Source organism: Centrocercus urophasianus, unplaced genomic scaffold (genome assembly GCF_019232065.1).
Source record: "Centrocercus urophasianus isolate 14NV4802_14NV808 unplaced genomic scaffold, USGS_Curo_1.0 seq_9, whole genome shotgun sequence".
NCBI lineage: Eukaryota > Metazoa > Chordata > Aves > Galliformes > Phasianidae > Centrocercus > Centrocercus urophasianus.
In genome coordinates this window covers 21038520-21058962 of record NW_024885532.1, presented here as the reverse complement: position 1 = coordinate 21058962, position 20443 = coordinate 21038520, and the positions used below count along the sequence as shown (strand labels likewise).

The 20443-nt window shown below is 40.8% G+C and overlaps 1 protein-coding gene across 1 annotated transcript; it reads left to right on the top strand.

Annotated features, from left to right (window-relative positions):
* Positions 1-4538: 4538 nt before the first annotated feature.
* Positions 4539-19426, top strand: LOC122171509 (snaclec bothroinsularin subunit beta-like). Its single transcript, XM_042839132.1, has 6 exons — positions 4539-4602; positions 14214-14305; positions 15976-16190; positions 17808-17939; positions 18934-19069; positions 19344-19426. The coding sequence occupies exons 2-6, from the start codon at positions 14248-14250 to the stop codon at positions 19424-19426; spliced, it is 624 nt and encodes a 207-aa protein (XP_042695066.1). The 5' UTR covers positions 4539-4602; positions 14214-14247.
* The last annotated feature ends 1017 nt before the right edge of the window (positions 19427-20443 follow it).

The window sequence follows — 20443 nt, the reverse complement described above, 5'->3', positions numbered from 1 at the left end:
GTTGTACTACCTAAAGTGAAAAGCAAAGATCATCCTGGACCCCACAGTACAATTTCAGCTTTAATAGTGATGCCCAGATCAAACAGACACAGCTGAATCACTATACAACCATTTGATGTGAAGATTTCAAAACTGCCTCCTCTCATTTTTGCTAAATTCACAAAGCTGCTCATAAAGTTTGTGCTATATTAATGTTACAATGCAGCAGATTGAACAATAATTGCTTTAATATATGAAGCATTTGTCACTACTTTTTATTCTGCTTCATTTTCTTATTTTTTTAAATGTTCCCTTTATTATCAGATCTTCTGCTGGCTTTGATAACTTCAAGAAGGTCTAGTTTATAGGTTCTTCATCTTAAATCATCCATTTTCTCATTTTTCTGAGTGCTGACTAAAGACTTTCCTTTACATTTACTCAAATTTTTATGAGTTTTTAAAATGCCCTTTTTAAAAAAGAAGAGTTTTCTAAAATAAAATGAAATTATTGCCTGCTGCTCCTGCTGGATTGAAACAGTAGTTTCATTGAAACATATTATCCAGTTTAATTGCTTTATTTCAATGCACATTACTGGTTCTCGTGTGGATACCGTGGATCTGATTCACTACTGCAATCCTTGTGTCAGAGAGGTATGCCACTGTGACTGAGGATGCCTCATGGATCTTTTCACCCTTACCTTTGTCATCAGATCTTACAGATTTACTGAATTATTTTGGAAACAAAGAGCATGAATTCATATGGGGTATTTGTACAGTGCTCATCTGTGCTATGGAGAGGAGAGAGGTTATTTTTGGTAAACAAAAAGGCGCCACTTTTGAGTTTCTTTATAGAGCAGCATCCTCTCTGGTGATGTTTGCATCTCATCCTTATGGCTTGGGAGCTGTGCTGGAAGTTTATACTCACGACCAAGGGACTAGAAGAGCATTAAAAGGATAGCCCTAAGTGTCTCAGGAACTCTCCTTTTACAGAGTTAGGAAGGTCTGTACCCTCACACCTTACCAGGTTGCACAACTTTCTTTGATATGTGACTGGCCATGTTCACACTCTGCAGCACCACGTCCTACAAGGTTTGGCTGACAGCAGCTTTCTTAGACCATAGATACCTGCACTAATATGCTGTGACCACTTAACTGAAATCTAAAGCATGATGCCACTCAATTACTATATTAACTGGTTCCATATACCAAATAGCTATAGCTATGTTTAACTGGGCTCTACTGAACAACATGTTGTACTGAAATAGTAAAATTTTATTATAGGAATGTTATGCCATGCTTGACAAAGTTTCAGCGTAAGATCCATTAATGCTTCTTGTTAATATTCATTTTTATGTATGTCCAACATAGTCAGCAAGAGAGAAAGTTTGTCAGAATTAATCCATTCTGTGCAACACATTAGATTTTGGGGTGTAGAAAATAATCTATGACAGAGGACAGTAATGTTTTTTTTAATACTATCTACTTTCAAGTCTCTATCTAATAGCTTAGACTGTACTCTCCCAAAGACCTGGCACAAAATATCCAGATGGAGGCTGGTGTTGGGTTGCTGCCTCACGCAGTTCTGCTCCACATGATATTTATTATTCCCACAATTTTTCTGTCCCTAGACAAAACATTTCTTCCTCTCTTTAATCATCTCCTCAGGGACCAAGAATTATACATGAAGTAAGTCCGGGATTATTATTTCATGAGGTCACATAGTAGTAGAAAAACTCTTCTGTGTCTTCAGAAGGCATTGGAGACTGTGTATACAGACTGGCAGAGTGCTGCTCATTGAAATAAATTTCACTGAGGAATCATTGCATTAAGGAAATTTCCAAGAGTATCTTGACACCTAAATCTATTTGTGAAACAGTAAAAGGATTAAACTACAAAATATAATCTGGTCATATCCAGATGTCTCTTCCCACACACAGCTGATTTTTGCTCTAGCTGTAATTACTTTCTCCCTTCCTAGTGTGAAACTCAGAATAAAGTAATCCCATGTTATATTATAAAAAACTTCTCTGCTGTGTCACTGATGACAGAATATGAGTACTGCTATTCAGTTGCCATACCTGCCCAGAGATGGCTGGACTGCAATGGTGAAGGGATTTTATTTACATCCACTCACACAGTATATCATGTGATACCCTGGTATCACAGAATATCCTTTGCAGCACTCCTTTGGACACTCTCTGATAGTCTTGTGTCTTCATGTTGTGGCATCCAGACCTGCACCCAGTACTGAAGGTGAGGCCACATAGCACAGAGCAGAGGGGACAACCCTACCCCTCACCCCATGGCAGTGCTTGGCCTGCTGCACCTCAGGGCATGGTTGGCCCTTCTGGCTGCCAGGGCACACTGCTGACTCACATTCAACCTGCTCTCAACAAAATCATAACATACATGTTTGCAGAAGATGAATTTGCTTAGCGCTAATTTTGTTTGCTTATTTATGGGGGAGAGGGAGAAGGATTTTACTCCTGCATGAGAATTTGGCCCTGAATTAAGAGTGACCCGAAGCCTTCCAGAACACAAATCCCACTGGCGTACCACCCAAACCAGTTGGGAGAGATCTCTGTCTCCGGTCACAACGCGTATTTGGCTCCTTTCTCATGTGCCTCTTCCTGCCAGGCTTTGTGGAAAAGGACAATTGAGGCTTGCAGGGACATGATTGCTGTAAACTATGAAAGTAATGGATTTTTTGAGGAGGATGGAAGGTGTGTTGCCAAAGCACATGGAGGTGAAAGAAAACTTTCTGCTGCTATGATTTACTAGATGGCTGGGTTAACGTGGATGATGCACACTGTGCGGTAGTCACCATATATTTTAATTAATAGCTAGGCCACCTAAATCTTTGCAGATGGGTGGTTTTTTTTTTTAGATTTGAGTAAACGAATAAACACAGCTTTGAGGCTGAAGCCCAACTTTTTCAAGCGCAGTTCAGGGCTGGCAAGGAAAGCTTCCATTTCTGATTAGTGATAAATCTAATTGTGAAGGAATGGCTGACTTTCAGAGCTGGGAATGTGTTACAAGCCATCTGAGGGTAGGACTCAGTCTAAATGAGCTTGATACAATGATTTATTTACAACAACTCTGATACTTTTAGCAATCCATTATAATTGTACAGAGATTTCATTATCCCTTACAAGTCTGTGATCCTTTCAAGTGCTGGAGAGATGCAGAGCAAGCCCATGGAGAGGGGAGCCTTCAGAAGGTCCCATTCTGCAAGGAGCTGAACAGCCTGCACTCCTCGCCAGCCAATATTCAGCTCTTCCCCTCTGTGAGTTATTCAAGTCAGTAGAATTAAATTAAATTAATTTTATTTGGGATCTAATAAAGAAAGGTAGTTAATTTCTGTCAGATAATTAAAATAAATCACTAATTGAATCAAAGTCAATGAAAGTAAATATTTTTATTAGGTTGTTAGCACAGTGTCTGGAGGTATTCCTGTACGTGCTCCCAGATATCTTGGTTTTGGGGGGAGGAGCAGATACAAAATTAATTAAAATTGTTAAGAGCTTATTTTTCTCCTCTGGGAAGTGTTTATTTTTCATTTTAAAAAGCTGGGCCTCATTTTCAACCCAGTCTTATACATTTCTTGAGAGAAAATCATATGCACAAGCTTTGTCATGTCAAGCCCCAAATGGCTCATTTTCTCTGTATCATAGCAGTATATCATGCAGTGTTCTTCTGCATCAGCTAAGCTATGTGGTGGGAATACACCTCACAAGTCAAAAGATTTTCCTTGGAAAACTGAGGTTTTGGGTTTATTTTTAGTTTAAGCCCCATTTTTATCTGAAAATAATACAGATGGAAAATTTTGACTAGCTGTAGCTGTGTAAGTTCATTTTGCTGAAAAGATGCCATGAGAAAAGGTGCCACTTAGTGCCATCAGCCCTTAGGTACATCCTCCTCATTGTTCAACAACAGTATAGCCATCAGCAGTATTGTCTTTGCTTCACTTGACTTCAACACATTTCTATCAGAAACCTGTATACCTCATCCTATTTCATTTGTCTATTGAGGGTACTTGCTAACTGAAAGATAAGGTTTGAAATCTCACCTAAGTATCACATTCCTTTGCTTCATAATCATCCCAATGCCCCCTCCCTGGAGGCATCCAAGGGCAGGCTGGATGTGGCTCTGGGAAGCCTCATCTGGTGGTTGGTGACACTGCACATAGAAGGGGGGTTGAAATTAGATGATCATTGTGGTCTTTTTCAACCCAGGCCATTCTATGATTCTATGATTAGACAGGCTGTTTTATTGTTCAAGGTGTCCAGGCACTTGGTAACATCACTGAGGCTTCAGAAGCAGGATGGAGATTCTTAATTGTTCTATGTTTTTAACCCTTTTTTTTTAATTTTCTTTTTATTTTTTTAAAGGTAATCAAAAGACTCCAGGGGAATGGTGTAGCAGAACAGTTAATACATCTCTCTCCCTGCCAAGCCTAAGTAGACTTGCTGACACACACTGAAGACCTTGAAATGAGAGCAAATAGAACAAAGTACTGCTACTGCTACAGATGACTGGGGGAGCTGAGAGAAAGCAAAAACACTAATCTTGTCCAAGTAATTTCCCTTCCAAACAGGAACAAAACTGGTCAGCAAAACACCCAGTAAGTTTGCAGAGTGGAGTATTTCAGATGTGGTGCACGCAGTGGTGCTCTTCATTCCACATTAAAGTTTGGAAATTTGGCAAAGCCTTTTGGTTTTGGGCACGTCACTACATCAGGTGCCTTTGAAAATCCCAGCTTAAATCATCAGCATGGCCAGATGGGAACAGTTTCATGCTGTCTTTGTAAGCCATTTCCGGTCTACTCTTGTAACAAACCTGTTCCCTTTTGCTCATATAAACACATAGTTTAGAAACAGCAATCCAGATTCTATTTGTTTATTTATTTATTTCAGCTGGGGTGTTTTTTAATTATTTAACATGGATCTAAAGGACAAGAATTCACCATGTTCACCTGGTAGGACTTAACCTATACGAGTTCCTGGATGATGGTAGAACAGAGAAAAATAATACAGTTAATACTATTAGGATTACATTCACCAGAGGCAGAATAACCCAACAGAAAGTGATGATCAGAAAGAATTTAGCAGCTGTCAGACATATCTTTACTTCAGATTAGTGTGTCTGTACAATCTGTCTCATTTAGAGCCAGCTGAACTCTTCAATTGAGACATCTTTCCAGATGAGACTTTGCTGGGGGATTTCTCACAAGCTTAGTCCAGGAAGGAGGTATAAAACTTGACTTCTTGGGTAATGTGACTTGGATGACAGGTGGGGGAATATGGAAATTAATCTGTCATCAGATAAATATGCATGTCCTGTGATTGCTGCTGCCCAAGTGGATTGCGAGACCACGTGCCCCTAGAACTGCTGCAGAGGTGGGAGCATGTACTGAAGAAGGCTCCTGTAGTGCACTAAAGCCAGCATAGCCACACACACACAGCAGCACTGCTCACAGCAGCAGAAGTCTGTAAAGCCAACTGACATTCACCAAGTTTGAATGATGGAGTCTGAAGATACCGTACTCAATTAAAATCTGGAGCTGTTGAGCCTTCTGCTAACAGCCAGTATCTCCTAGTGATGTGGCACTACTCTTGCCATGATTCACGAGAGTAGTAGCAGACTTGTCTAAAATATCAAAGATATGGGCTCAGCTAGGAGAACAAAATGGGCAACATTCAGCATCTCTCTCTTTCTTTCGGTGCACTGTAGACCAACATTCCCTCCTAGAAATCTAAGTAGTGCAACCAGTGTTAGTATTGTCCTAAAGTAATCTTTAACTGTGTGAGACCTAACCATCCCTGGGTGATATCCAATTCTTCAGTATTAGGTAAACTCATGTTATGCATATTATTGCATGTCTCCAAAAGGGTTCAGCTGACAGTGTTCTCTCAGGAAAAGGTTGCAACGCTACTGTAATGTTTCCTGGAAGACCAAGATTCATAATTTTCACTGAGCTACAGAGCATGGAGAAAAAAGACATAAAGGCATAGGCAACATGGCTATGGAGCAAGTGGATGGACAGGACAAATAGCCCATCTGTGCATTTACTCTCCAGCTGTCTGCATTTAACTTTTCTATGGTTAGTGACAGTGGAAGGGGACAAGCACTTTCGCCGTGAAGAAATTCATGTGAAAAGTTGGAAGCACAAAGTCTGGACCTGTTGGTGCGGTCATAATTTCCAACAAGAAGGGTACAGTTCAATAGTCATAAGGTTCCACAAGGCCTTCCTATCCCGTGTGCATTTGTGTGTGCGTATGTGGCGACTACACAGCCCATAAACCTCCTCTCCAACTCCAGCTTTACACTCTAGGCTCCAATTGCTTTAGGTTAGTGATGTACTTAGCAGTGCCAGCAGGCACTTACCCAGTGAGCTCTGTTGCTGGAGACTGAGCACATGGTGGTGGTACAGTGTTTTCCTCATAGTCCTGCTATCATTAAGTTTCATGGTGCTGTAGAGATAACACTTCTGCCTTCTTCGCTTCAGATCCTGTCAGAAAGGCAGCACACTGCAATCTGTGAACAGTAGGACCAAATTTGCATCTGATTCAAAAGTAATTTCACATGGCTTTGAATGGGATTTTTCTTTCATATTTTTTTCTGCTTTCACTGTTCTCTTGCAGCAGGGTTTTATTAAATGAAGCAGAGAATAAAAACAAGAAAGAAAAGTACAGAGTAAAGGATATATTGGAACACTTTTAACCATTTAAAAAATCACTAAGAGCATGTTTCCATGACACAATCCTGGTTACAGATCCCCTTTGTTAGCTCCAAAATGGTGGGCACTTTGAGGCGGCAGATGGCAGCAGGCCAAAAGATAGCAGCTCCATTCACAGTGTATAGTCATGCCAGCAGAGCTCATCACTGGCTGGGGACTACAAGTCCAAGAATGAGGACAGGAGGAAGAAGACTTTAAAGTATTTTTGCCAGGTTTTGTTGATCTCAGTAAAGCTAGTAAAGCTGAGTATTCCTTAAATTTGGTTGTTGACTTCTACAAGCATGAACAATAATGAGTGAGGCTTACAGTAGTTGGGAACGCTAGCTTGGGAAGCATGCACAGATTTATAAATACTCTGTTAGTCTTGAACACTGAGCACAGACAGCAAAGATGGAAAAGGAGGAGAGGGAGATTGAATTATGCCAATAAAACCCGCCAGCTGGAAAACCCCAAGGAATGTATAGAGATTGCTTGGAGTCGGAAATGAGCTAATTAAAAGATACAGCAGAAGTAATGAGATAAGATAATGAAGGGATGAGTTCATCTCACTTTTTGCATATGAAAAAAAAAAATAGGCAAGTAGGTGAAAGAGGAAAGGAGGACTTCTAGAAGGGGCAGGGATCAGCGTGTATCTACTCCATTCCAGCAGCAAGGCCCTGCTAGACCTGAGGAATCACAATGACACCAAGAGATGCCTACCTCCAGTAGTATACCATGCCTCCTACCTTCAGTCTTCCTGACCACATCCACTACTTGGGCAAGGACCAAAAAGTACACAGTTCTCCCATTTACACTGCATTCAAATCTCCTCTTCCATCTTCTGACCTTTCTTTAAGTCTCACTCTCAGATTTTCATCTGAGTTGAGACTGATGGCTCTGCAGCCAACAGAGAAATGCAGTTATGCCCAGACTGGGAAAGAGAGAGAGAAAGAGAGTTGACCAGGCCACACAGTTAACTGGGGAAGTGAGCCAGTGATCAGAGTGATGGCTGTTGTGGTTTGACCTGCCAGCCCAAAGCATCCATCTGTGACTGGCCATCTGTGTTTGATCCTGCAAGCACAGAGCACTTCATTTTCCTCAGATCTGTTGTTATTTTGCCCCCTCTTCCCTTTGTGTTTGCCTATGACTGGCCACAAATGGGGAAAGCAGCACATCAGAAGTAATAGTGGCCTCTTGTTTGATATGCTCCTTGACCAGGTGGAAATATCTATCCACCAGCATGGAGGGCTGCACAGGATTACTTCATAGAATCAAAGAATGGCTTAGGATAGAAGGGACCTTAAAGATCATCGAGCTCCAACCCCCCTGCTGTGGCAGTTGCCACCCACTGGCTGGCTGCCCAGGGCCCCATCCAACCTGACCTTGAATGCCTCCAGAGATGGAGCATATCTCAGTACGTTTGGCTACCAAAAGCTTTCAGCCTACAAACCAGGGAAAAATGACCTTGTTGTGAAGTGTGATGTGTCTTACTATTATTTTTTATTTGGTGTAATCCAGCCATCACATGACTGAACTTTGAAAAGACTTCCTTACTGCGGTTGACTCATGGTAGTCAAGGATGGTACAGTCTCTGGAACTAACACCCCAATTTAGCCACATTTGTCTGATGTCAAATAGCAGCAAGGTCCTAATAACAGCCTAACATCTTTCAACTCATATATTTTCTTATAATCAACACAAGGGTCATGTAAATGGTCAAAAAGAGAAGATCAGCTCTATTTCAGATTGAAGTAAAAACTGATAGGGATGGAAGGAGGTGGGAAACAACTGCTGAAGAGAAAAAGGTGGTGAAATGCCTGTCCCTCCTTAAAATGAGACAGAGAAGAAAACAGGACCATGTACACCAGGAACAGGGTCTGATCGTCTGGGAAAAGAAGAATATAAACTTGCTAAAACTAGCACTGTGAAAATGCTTTATCCTAGAAGTTACCGACTGCAACCCGTTAAGAACCACCAAAAACCACCACAGGACAGTCTCAGTTCTTAATTCCTTCTAATCCTCTAATTTTGTGGTACTGAGTTGAAAAGAATCATAGTTTGCACCCTAGAGGAAGCTTACAAGAGTTTTCAGAGAATACACTAATTTCAATCCAACTAGCAATCTCAGATGCAGATTATGTCATCCTTATTTATTTATACCACCTTTCCCATGGGGAACTGAAGTATGGGAAAGCACCAGCTCCTTATAACAGCATCTGGCAGGATATGGCAGGACATAGCGCAAATACAGTGAGAGATGACAGAAAGGTCTCTGAGGGCAGAGGTAGCTTTCTTACTCGAACAAACAGACAAAGCTGCATGCTTTCAGCTTTGGACCATCAAATTCTGACATCTCAAATTGTATTAAACCATCTTGTTTGGAAACAAAAAGGGCAATACGGACATAGAGGTCACTGCCAAAGAGAGCAGGAAGCTGCATTTTGAGGAGGAATATAAAGAAACGGGAAGCCACAGAGGCTGGAAAGGCAGAGAGGAAAGCTGGGTCCATTTAACTGAGGTGATCCTACCTGATTTCAGCCCAGTGGGCATTAAGAGCTCCTTGTGACACTTATATCAAATACTGCCCACAGAGAAATGCTCTGATGAGCATTTCTCCCCTATTTCTTTGTTAGTGAAACTCCTGCTAATGAGACATTACTGCTTAATGCACAAAGCCTGCTGTGTTTGACTACACAGCCACTGGAGTTGGTAACATTAAATTCACAGTGCTGTGCTTTGAGTTACCATGCAGAATGAAAGACTTCATATATAAAAGAAACTCTATTCATTTTTGACTCACCCTTCACTTTTCTAAGGGAGAAAGTATTAATATTAAATTTCATTTCCCCCAGGAACAGTATCATTTCCATTCTGCTGACACATATCCTAGCAACACAGGAGCAGGGGGAGAGAAAAGGAGAGTAGGGGAAGATAGAAAGTGTGACAGAGAGCTCTGGGAACTGGTCTAAGTGTTTTGCACAACCTCAGCCGTTGCATTGCTGTTTCGGTTGACCACATCTTTGCTGTTTTGCAATGCAGCTGACTGCTCTGACTCTCCCAGTGAAACTCCTGCTCAGCCTTCAAAACTATCTCTGTGTAGATTCATGGGGCTGCTGAGAGTTAGACTGCAAATGAGTAGCATCATGCATCCTAACATCTGCCAGTGGTTTTGGGAAACAGAACATGTCCATGCTATGAGAACCAGACAGCAAAGAGGTATCTTCATAAAGGCAGAAAGATTTTAGCTAAGTCCTATGAAAATTCTTTGCAATTCAAGCAAACCAGCTTCATCTTTGAATGATGAAGCTGAAGTAGAGGGAAGAAGTTTCAGATAAGTCTTAACGCAGTGGCCAGCTGGTTTATATCAGGGGTTGTGAGCTGTGAAGATCTTGAAAATTTGAAAAACACGTTTTTAGGTGTGACCCTTGAATTCCTGTAACCTTGGATTAGCATTTAAGAGTTATTTCCAACTCAGAGGATTTTATGATTCTGTATAAATTTAGCACAGATATACTAGCAAACAAAAGAACGAGACACTAACTTTCCAATAAGTAAGATATTCATAGAAATCAAATGCTAAATTCACAACCTGAAATCTTATTACTGATAATTTCCTTGAGTCAAGAGAATAGCATATAAAGCATGGCTTACATACCTGCATGAACATTTTGGAATACAGCTGTTCACGAGGACTATTTGTCAAAAAGATCCAGCAAATAGTACAAGGTAATGAATGTTTAGGGCATGATCACAGTTAATTCATTTACTACTTAAGAATAAAACAAAAAAATGTGATGAAATCTATCAGCATTTGTAGGAGTTATGCATATAGCTGTAGCAAAGAGACTACTGCTTTGTATAAATAACTTCTTTAATATTTAATATTTTATGGAGAGAGTGGATATAAAAATCTGGTCACTTTTTTCCTCTCATACCATAGGATTAGCACAGTAATCCTCATCCAAAACTGGTCATCACCAAAGACAGAGAATATATATTACATTGTATTCCTAGCAAGATGAAGCAGCTTTCTGAAGTCAAGTGCAGTTTTGCAGTCAGTACATAAAAAGTTCACCTAAAAAAGTGTTTCCCAATGTGTTTTTAGATCTCATTCTCTTGAGAGAGTTGAGATACCAACTGTACTGAGTGATGAGGCTGAGTGTGGGCTTCCAACAGAGCATTCCAAGAAGCTGCTGGTGTTTGTGGAGCAAGCTCATGAAAACCAACCACATCACCCATTCTAAGAAAGACCTGGATTCCAGCCTGTGGTGTCCATGGAGAATGTCCTCGTTGAAATATATTCCACATCTGACAAAGAGTGAAGAACAATTTTAAGGAATGGATTTTTCTGGGCCTAACAGTGGTAAGGCCTGTATTTATGTAGAGGAAGAATGGAGGTCATTTCAACCTCTTTACTAAATATTTGGATATTATGTAAGTGCATCAGTGCAAATGCGTACTATGCGTCAGGGCTTTTTTTCAGCCACTAGGGAAGATATTTGTTGTACATGAGGATGTTTGAACTGGATTAAAGAAATGGGTAGGAGCCTATGTAAATTTAATAGAGCTTGAAAAGCTTCTCAGCATTGTACCATAAAATATTGTTTTACCAGCAGAGCTCAGTACTGGCCTTATGTAAAAATACTCCCGCAGGGATAGTTCATGCAAAGTCCCCGTTAGGTACTGCCCTGCAGCCAACACAGGGATGAACAGGTACCTGTTCACAAGAGAGCACAAACAGAGCACATGCACACAATTGCTTAAGTGATACTTCCATTCACACACCTGTCTAGCCACAGAAAACATGTTTATGCACTGGCTAAGGATGCCAAGGCTGATTGCCCTGGTTTTGTCCAGTGATGGTATTTCCACAGAAGCCTCTCAGCCCCTCACTGATTGAGGCACAGCCCCACCATCTCTGGTGCTGAGATAGGAATTCGCCCTGAGGACCCATGTGACTTCTCACTTAATTGCCCAGATTAAGGGTGTGTTTCAGATTAAGGCCCTAATACACACAGACATTTCAATCAGTGTACACAAAGTATGGTGAGAACCAGATCCCACCCACCCATGTTTGAGGGAAAATACTCCCACAGCAAAAGCTGTGGGGGATAATATTGGAGGTGGTTTCATTTACCAGAGCAAAGAACCATGCTAGCAAAAGCTGTCATAATATAAATACCTCAAAGACAAAGATTTCTCCCCTAAAGAGAAGAGGAGGAAGGAATTAAAGGGAAGAAGAACACACATCCATAAACTGGTATCTTCTTTTCAGCATTTTTTCTTAGAACCACCCCAGCTTATCAGCAAAGGTGGTGGGTTTAAATACTCATTTTTAATATCTCTGCATAGCTGTTTTGTATCTTTATGTCTGTATATTTATGCTCATGTAAGTTTACAAATATGCATGTGTGTTCATAGGAGTGTGTACATTATATGAAAATATACATACCTGCCACTTTCTGTTTTACAGAGGTATCATTCTCATATGTTATCTGCTCCTTACACCTTTTCTATCTCTTTAGCACTACGGATGTAACTTTTCCATGCAATAGGTGTGATTTCAATTTCACAATAGGCATGGTTTCAATCTTCTTTCCTCAACTGTCAATGCAGAGCCACCACAACAACTGAAATGAAATCACTCTACGGCTTTTTTATAGCCTAGTGAAGGTCAAAATATGTGCAAACTGGGACTATCTTTGATTTGCTCTGTGTAGGAGTTACTAACCAAATGATTTGTGTTAACTCAATCTGAGGTCCATCAAAATCTCTCTATTTCTCATAGCAATGGCATTTCAGTTCTTTTTGCCCGTACACTGAATGAATGATGTCCAACCTTCTGCTGCTGCTTTCAGCCCTGTGTCAATTCTGTCCTTATTTGTTTCATCCTTGCTTGTATACACTGCAGTAGCTCTGGAGGTGTTTTTTTGATTCTGCCAAAGCAACTGTGTGACACCTTCCCTACAAGTTATCCCTGACAAATGCCAGGGCTGTTTTACTTTCCGTTCATTCTCCTGCATTCTGCTCATATGCTTCAGAGCTGATTTACTAAAACAAGAAATGTGAAAATTGGTTTAAAAAAAAAAAAGTATAGAGAGAAGATGGATAATAATTTCTTCATGTGTGCGCTAAAGCAAATGAGAAACAGGACAATTTGGAAAGAGAAAATCTATGCTGAAAAATGGGGGGAAAATCTAACAAAAAACTCTGATTCTGATCTGAAATTCTGATTGGTGAATTGAGCAACATTCTGAAGTGATGCAGAGGTAATGACTTTGCCATAAATTGTATAAGCAAAGGAAAAGGAAATGCACTACTAGAGTAGGCAGAAAGAAGTAAGGATAAGGTGGATTGAGAGGGAGAATTTACAGCAGGAAGGAGTCAGAAGAATTATAGAATCACAAACTTATAGAATGGTTTGGGTCAGAAGGGACCTTAAAGCCTATCTAGTTCCAACCCCCCTGCTGTAGACATAAGCAGGACTGCCACCCACCAGCTCAAGCTGCCAAGGCCTCATCCAACCTGGCCTGCAATGCCTCCACTGATGGAGCACCCACTGCTTCTCTGGGCAGTCTGCCTCACCACCCTGGGACTAAAATATTTTCTCCTAATACCTACATCTCCCCTCTTTTAGTTTAAAACCATTCCCCTTTATCCTATCACTGTCAGAATGTAAAAAAAAAAGTCTTTCCTGATTGTAAACTCCCTTTAAATACTAAAAGGCCATAATGAGGTGTCCTCAGAACTTTCTGTTCTCTGGGCTGAACAGTCTCATCTTTCTCATCTCATACGAAAGATGCTTCAGTCAATTTTTCATCACTGTGGCTATTTGCTAGACTCACTTTACTACATTTATATTTATCTCGTACTGGAGAGCCGAGCACTAGAACTAAACAGAGAAGAATTATTACTTCCCTCAATCTGCTGGCTATCTTTTTTCTAATGCAACCCAGGAGGCTATTGTCCTTGTTTTTTAAAGTGCATGGCTGTCTCATGGTCAGCTTGTTGTCCACCAGCTCCTTCTTCGAAGAGCTGCTTTCTAGTTAGTTGGCTCCCAGCCCGCACTGGTGTCTGGGGTTAGTCCTAACCAGAAACAGGACTTCGTATTTGCACTGTTGAACTCCATGAGCTTCCTGTTTACCCATTTCTCCAGTCCGTTGAGATCCCTCTGAAGGGCAGCACAACCATTTGGCATGTCAACTACTCCTCCTAGTTTTAAATCATCTGTGGAGTTATGGATGGTACACTGTGTTCCATCACAGAGGGCATTAACAAAGATCTTAGCAAGTATTGGCAGCAGTATTGACCCCAGGGACATACACTGCAGGTCACTTGCTGAGCTTTTTGATGCTGGCCACAATGCTACAGGCCCTGCAGTTCTCAGTCCGCCTCATGTGCATGCTCTCCCCAGTGCAGTGAAATACACCGCTGCAAGTCTCTTTCATGAGGTGTCAGATCTTTCCTGCTTCCACCAGTGTTTAAGTACCACACTGACCACCACCTGCTCTTTACAGGTCACAGGCAGGAGGATCACCAGGTCTCCTGACAATGACCCATCTGTTTCTATTTTTCCTTTTTGGAGCCTTAGCTCTCTCTGGCTCAGAAGGTGAGTTTAACGTGATTTGGTTGTATGTCTAACATTGTAAATATACATATACATATATATATGTATGTATGTATATAGACATAAAACCTGTCTCCTTGCTTCAACTTTTTGCCTCTGTTGCCAGAACAGGCTTACTTCACAGTCATTAAGGCTGAAGATCTGAGGTATTTTTCTAGATGTAAAATGAGTTTAATGTCATCTCGACCTTTTCAAAAAAGTACTCAGGAAAAACAGAAGTTAGAGCCATTGCATGTGACCTTGCCACAGTGCAAGCTTCTCTCTTGCAAAGCTCTGCAAACTGTCATTAGTTCCTTGATTTATCTGTCCAGACCAGGTCCTGTGGTTTATCTGACTCTCTCACTCAAACCCAGAAGCCAAGCTCTTTCCACGGCAGGGACTCCCTGCACAGGGATGGGTTACTTTGAAGGTCACAGAGAATGCCAAGAGAAGGTGGAGACTTCCCCTGTGTTGCTGAAGTTCTACACAAGGAGAAATGTATGACTGCTAGCCAAGTCAGAGCCAATTGTGCAATCACCTTGGCTTGGCTAGGCTGTGGTGGCATGACACTATATCAGGGCAAAAGACATGCCCACCGTTTTGTGCCCTGTTTTGTCTTAGAGGAGAAAGACTGCAACATGCTGGGTATTCTGAGAAGGCATGAGCAGCACCTTAGCAAATCTCACTGCTTGGGATGGCCAGAAATCCAAAAGCACTCAGAGAGTGCTGAAACAGTAATGCTGTGAATCTCCTTTCAGGAAGCAGAAAAGAGAGGATACGGGAGGAAAATATTTGACATACCTTCCTCTTTCTTTCCTTTTTTTTTTTTTTTTTTCGGTCTGGACTTGTGCCAAGCACATCTGTCCAAAGAGAGGAGAAATGTGGTTTCCACAAGATGAAACTTTGAATGGATACAAGTAGTTTCTAAGCAGACCTGCTCTATAATTGTAGAGGAAATTACAAGCTGTGGTTTGGGGAGAGAAATCAATGATATTTTGTAAGTTGAACCCAACTCTGCTGACTACTCACCAATAAGGAAACTGGAAAGAAATCAATTCCAAGAACTTTCAACAAAATCCATCTTAATTCAGGTCTGACAGATGTATTTTGTTCTCTTCTAAAGCAGTGTGATGAACCAGCCTGAAATCCCTATTACTTTTGCAGAGATAGGCTCTCTCTAGCAAAGAGAGACTAATATACTACAATTCCAGCCAGGCAAGCCACATGCTGATGACTCTTGGGAATCCACAGAGTCTTGCACACCTTTCAGAGCTGGCCTGCTGAACCTGCTGCTTTGTTTCCAGGGGACAGATCCACAAATGTGATGCATTGCACCACACACTGAAATAGATTGCTAAAGTACTGCTGCACCCACTGGACTCTGTAACGACAACAGCAAGTTAATTCTGCTTGTAACCTCAATGGCATCTGAATCCTAAATTAGTGCCCTTCATGTACTGATGTTTTACATTTCTTATTTCTTCTCTTATTAAAAAAAAAAAAAAAAGGAAAAAAAATTGTCTGGGTGCCCTTCATTTTGTAGTTTCACTTTAGTGGACATGCCTGTGAGATGTTGAGGTGGGGTTAGTCGATTCAAGAGGTTACAGGGAAATAATACTTTCTTTTCTGGAAAGATGAGCGAGACTTCTGAGTTTATTCTGTGTTTCTTTCAGGTGCTGGCAACTCCACAGGCAAGCATCGCAATGCTAGGTTCTTGTTTGACTTTTCTGACAAACATAAGCCTGAACATAACATAATTCCTAACCCGTCTCAACAAGACTCATCTGCAAAGCAGGTCTGTCGAAGTCTATGCCAGAAAGGCTGGATTCGTTACGAAGGCTACTGTTACATGTTTATTCAAGAGAGAATGACATGGCTGGAAGCTGAGGTACTTGGTTGCTCAAAATGGGAGTGTTTATCGTTTCCTCTCTGCTTCCCACAGTTATTTTTTGTGCCTAACTCTTTTTTCCTCCCTTTCTGTTGCTTCTGTCATGTACCAGTGTTGACCAAAAGTACCTGATATTCATACCAGTGTCCTGATGAGACTGGTTGTACTCTGCTTCACAAAATAACAGACTTCTACAATTAACCACCTCCTGCTTGGAACACAGACCTGGAGTTGCCATTTCTCCTCTCTTTCTGTATCCCTTTTGAGTTTTTTGAGCTTGGGGTCTAGTTTCCTCATGCTCTAAAATGAAGCATCTATAATAATAGAATGATAGAAGTTAGAAAAGACCTCTAATATCTAGTCCAACCATCCACTTACTACCTACGCTGCCCACTAAACTATGTCCCTCAATGCCATGTCTACACATTTCTTTAAGACCTCCAGGGATGGTGACTCCACCACTTCCCTGGGCACTCTGGGAAAAAAATACACCAGTGAAGAGAAGATGAGGGGATTCTTGGGGATTGCTGATTGTAAGAGGACACCAAACTTACAAGTTATAGTTGAGATGTTTCACCCCCTGCTTTTCTTGTGGCGCACAGCTTCATACCTCCTGGCTTTGGCCTTTGACTGATTCATCAAATCCCTTTTCCACTTTGTGATACTTCCTAAAAGACATTCTGGCTTCATTTTGCTGCCTGTTTGGATGAAATCAAGCGAGCCCTATAACTTGAAGCCCTGCACTTGATGCTGTATTTTGAAAACTAAACCAAACATTTCCATAAAAGTTTTGGTTGTATTCCTCTTAAACCCTGTCTACAAGAGTGCATGCAGTTTAAATGCCTCAGGATGAAGAGAAGAAAACTCTTCTCAGAGTTTTCCTCTGAGCCTAAACACCAGCTACAGTGCTCTTGCTTCAAGGTGCAGAGAAAGGTATCCTTCTTTATCAAATGCAAATCAAGCTTTTTGAGTTGAGTTTAGAGAAACTCAAGAATGGAGCAGTGTTCCTGCCTACTCCGTTTTCCATCTGGCTGAGGACATGAGGAAGAAACGTAATAAATAGAATTCATTTGGACCAGCTACTCCGAAATTTCCATTTCTTCTCATCAGTCTTTCTGCATTTATTTTCATTGTACAGTGCATTTTGCCTGAGTTTAGCTATCAAAAATATGGAGGTACCTAAGCTGTGTTGCTCAGTAAACTCTGCCCAGTGACAGCCACTTCATCCTATCTCCCTTCAGTTTCTTTCTTGCAGTTTGGAGACCAATTTTCACTGACTGTACAAAAAGCCCATACAACTGGTTGCACTACAGACACTACTCACTTGGTTCCTGTTGTTCAGTCCTTTACTTTTACTGAGCATTTCTTCTCTCCATTCCTCTCTTTTTCTCTCTTTGATTTCTCATATTTGAGACTGCAAACTTTCGATGGATTTCCCTGCCATTTTCACTCCTCTTAGATTTCCCTTTCTTGGACTTTCTCTTATTGCCTGTCCCTTTCCATCTCCTAATCATTCATTCTACATTTTTAGCTTGCCCACTTCTTATTCAGAAATCTTGTCATGACAAAGCTGTAGCCATTTTTTATTTTCCGTGTTTCACTCTTTCTACTGTACAGAAAACATGTTCGGCTATAAGTGCAGGAGGTCACCTAACCAGCATCACCAGCGCAGAACAGAATGAATTCCTTCGTAAGCTTTCTCAGGGACAACAGAATACCCAGTTCTGGACAGGGGGAACTTACCAAAAGGCAAGTATGCCAGGACCAGAAGTGAAAATGAACATCAGTCAAAAGAACTTTAGGACTCAACTGATAAATCTATTATTTATTTTTATTTTTTTTTTCAAGTGGAGATCTTCCCTTTGTTGCCATAGAAAATAATTTCAGTCTCACTGAAACTAAAAGAAGTATTAAATACTTCTGTTATATTCTTTCAATGATTTCAGAAGATGGGAAAAGATAGGAGTTAAAGGGAAAAAATTTTGAAGGGATAAACTCTCATTAACATCATATTCCAATTAAATTCCACCTGAAGAAGGAGAGCTGAGGTACAAATCTCAAAGAAGAGGATGGATGGTGGGTACTAATTTCTCTACTTAATCTCAGTTTACCAGAATACCAGGTCAGTAGACTCAACTTGGTTCTATAAATGAATGTATTCATTCAGATTCTTTTAATGAATTTGTTCAGAATGTCCTCCCACCAGTGTTCCAGCCAATGAATCTACCAGTGCTTTTGCTGATATGATGAATTTAAAATTAGCATTTTAGAGTGGCAAAAGCAAGTGAATTTCAGATTTGTAAGTGCCTTTTAGAAGTAGAAACTCAATTCCTTAAGTTTCAGCATGCAACAGGGTGCATGAGTGACCCGTGTGTCCATCCCGAGCGTCTCAAAATCTGAATGTCACCTACCTGCAATGAATTACTCATGAGTGCTATTGTCTGCTCTGAATAACAAATATATTCAAGAAAATTACAATTTATTTGAGGACAATTCACGAACAGAGTATGAGGTGAAATTAATCTAATACAGAATTAAAAATGAATTATTCATGCTGTTCTACAGAACAGTGATATCCTCACAAGCAATAACTCTTTCAGCAACCGTAAGGAGGAAAGTCTCCACTCAGTCCTTTTTCCATATCAGTAAATATGTAACTGTAACAACATCCGAACAACTTTCAGAATTTAAAAGCATCCTGAATTCCCATTAGATTTCTGAAGAATTTCTTTTTTGTCTGCAGGGTTCTTTGTTGAGATGGAGTGATGGATCTCTAATAACCTTTGTCCAGAGGCCTCTGTCATCTATTTTCCATGCCATTGGAGGACTAATTAACAACCTGTTTAACATAAAACTTTGCCTGATGGTCAACATTGGAGGTAAGGAAAACTGGAATGATTTATGATTCCTGTAGTTTACTTTGATCTTGAACTTCTGACATTTCAGTGGGATAACTCTTTCCAGTATAAGAAAGAAAACACCATCTTATTAAAATATTGCACAAACCTGCAATGTACGTACTATGGAAACACAAATTAAAACAAAATGAGATTTGCAGAGACTAAGCTGAGATTGAATGATTTCATGTCAGGAGTGAAATGGTTCTCTATCACATCTGATTTTCCTTTGTGATCGCCCTTTGTCTTTTTCCAGGAGGGGCTCAATGGGAAAGCTCCCCTTGCAGCCAGAGGCTGCCATTCATCTGCACTTACAGACCAAGCTTAGTCCACCCTTAACCTATCACTGAACCACTGATGAAACCTGACTGGCTGAAACGGCATTTGGAATTGAGTTCACCTGAAATACATTAGTGCAGAAAAATCTTTTGCATGGAAAAATCAAGGTCTTATACTAAAAAAGAAGAGGTGTTATAGCGAGTAACATTTCTGTTCTGTTTGCGTTATCGTGGTGATGTTCCTGCAGACTATCTTTATAATGATCTTATAAAAATAAATTCTGATTTTATTTGAATGCTTGATGAAATCAGAGTACCATTTAGCTTTTCCACAGGGTGTTCAAGAATATTCATAAGAGCTCTTTAATTATTAAATAATTACCAATCATGCATAAAAACTTCATTCATTTCACCATTTAATCATGCCAAGTAATACATTTTAAATCCTAGATATTTTTATTTTCTTCGTGTCAGATAGATCCAATGAAAATAAATTGAATGTTTTTAATATTTCAGTAGATAAATGACTAGTTCAAGAAATAGGAATAGTTACCAGATGAGGCCCAAATCACAGGGTGTGATTTGTGATTCTCCTGGAAAAATGGTACACATGAGTGTACCACTGGGCCCAGGACGTAGTGCATCACTTGTGAACTGAATAGGGTGGCACCCCATTAAATGAAACAAAACCGTGCTCTCATGGTTAGAGTTTTCTAAGTTCTCAATATGATCTACTGTGTGTTTCCCTGCAGAGAGGGACTTGGGGGTCCTGGTGGACAAGAAGGTGGACACGAGCTGGCAATGTGCGCTTGCAGTCCAGAAGGCCAACTGTGTTCTGGGCTGCATTAAAAAAGGGGTGGCCAGCATGGAGAGGGAGGTGCTTGTCCCCCTCTACTCGGCTCTTGTGAGGCCCCATCTGCAGTACTGCGTCCAGGCCTGGGGTCCCCAGCACAGGAAGGACGTGGAGCTCTTGGAGGGGGTCCAGAGGAGGGCACTGAGATGATCAGAGGGCTGGAGCATCTCTCCTATGAGGAAAGGTTGAGGGAACTGGGCTTGTTTAGCTTAGAGAACAGAAAGC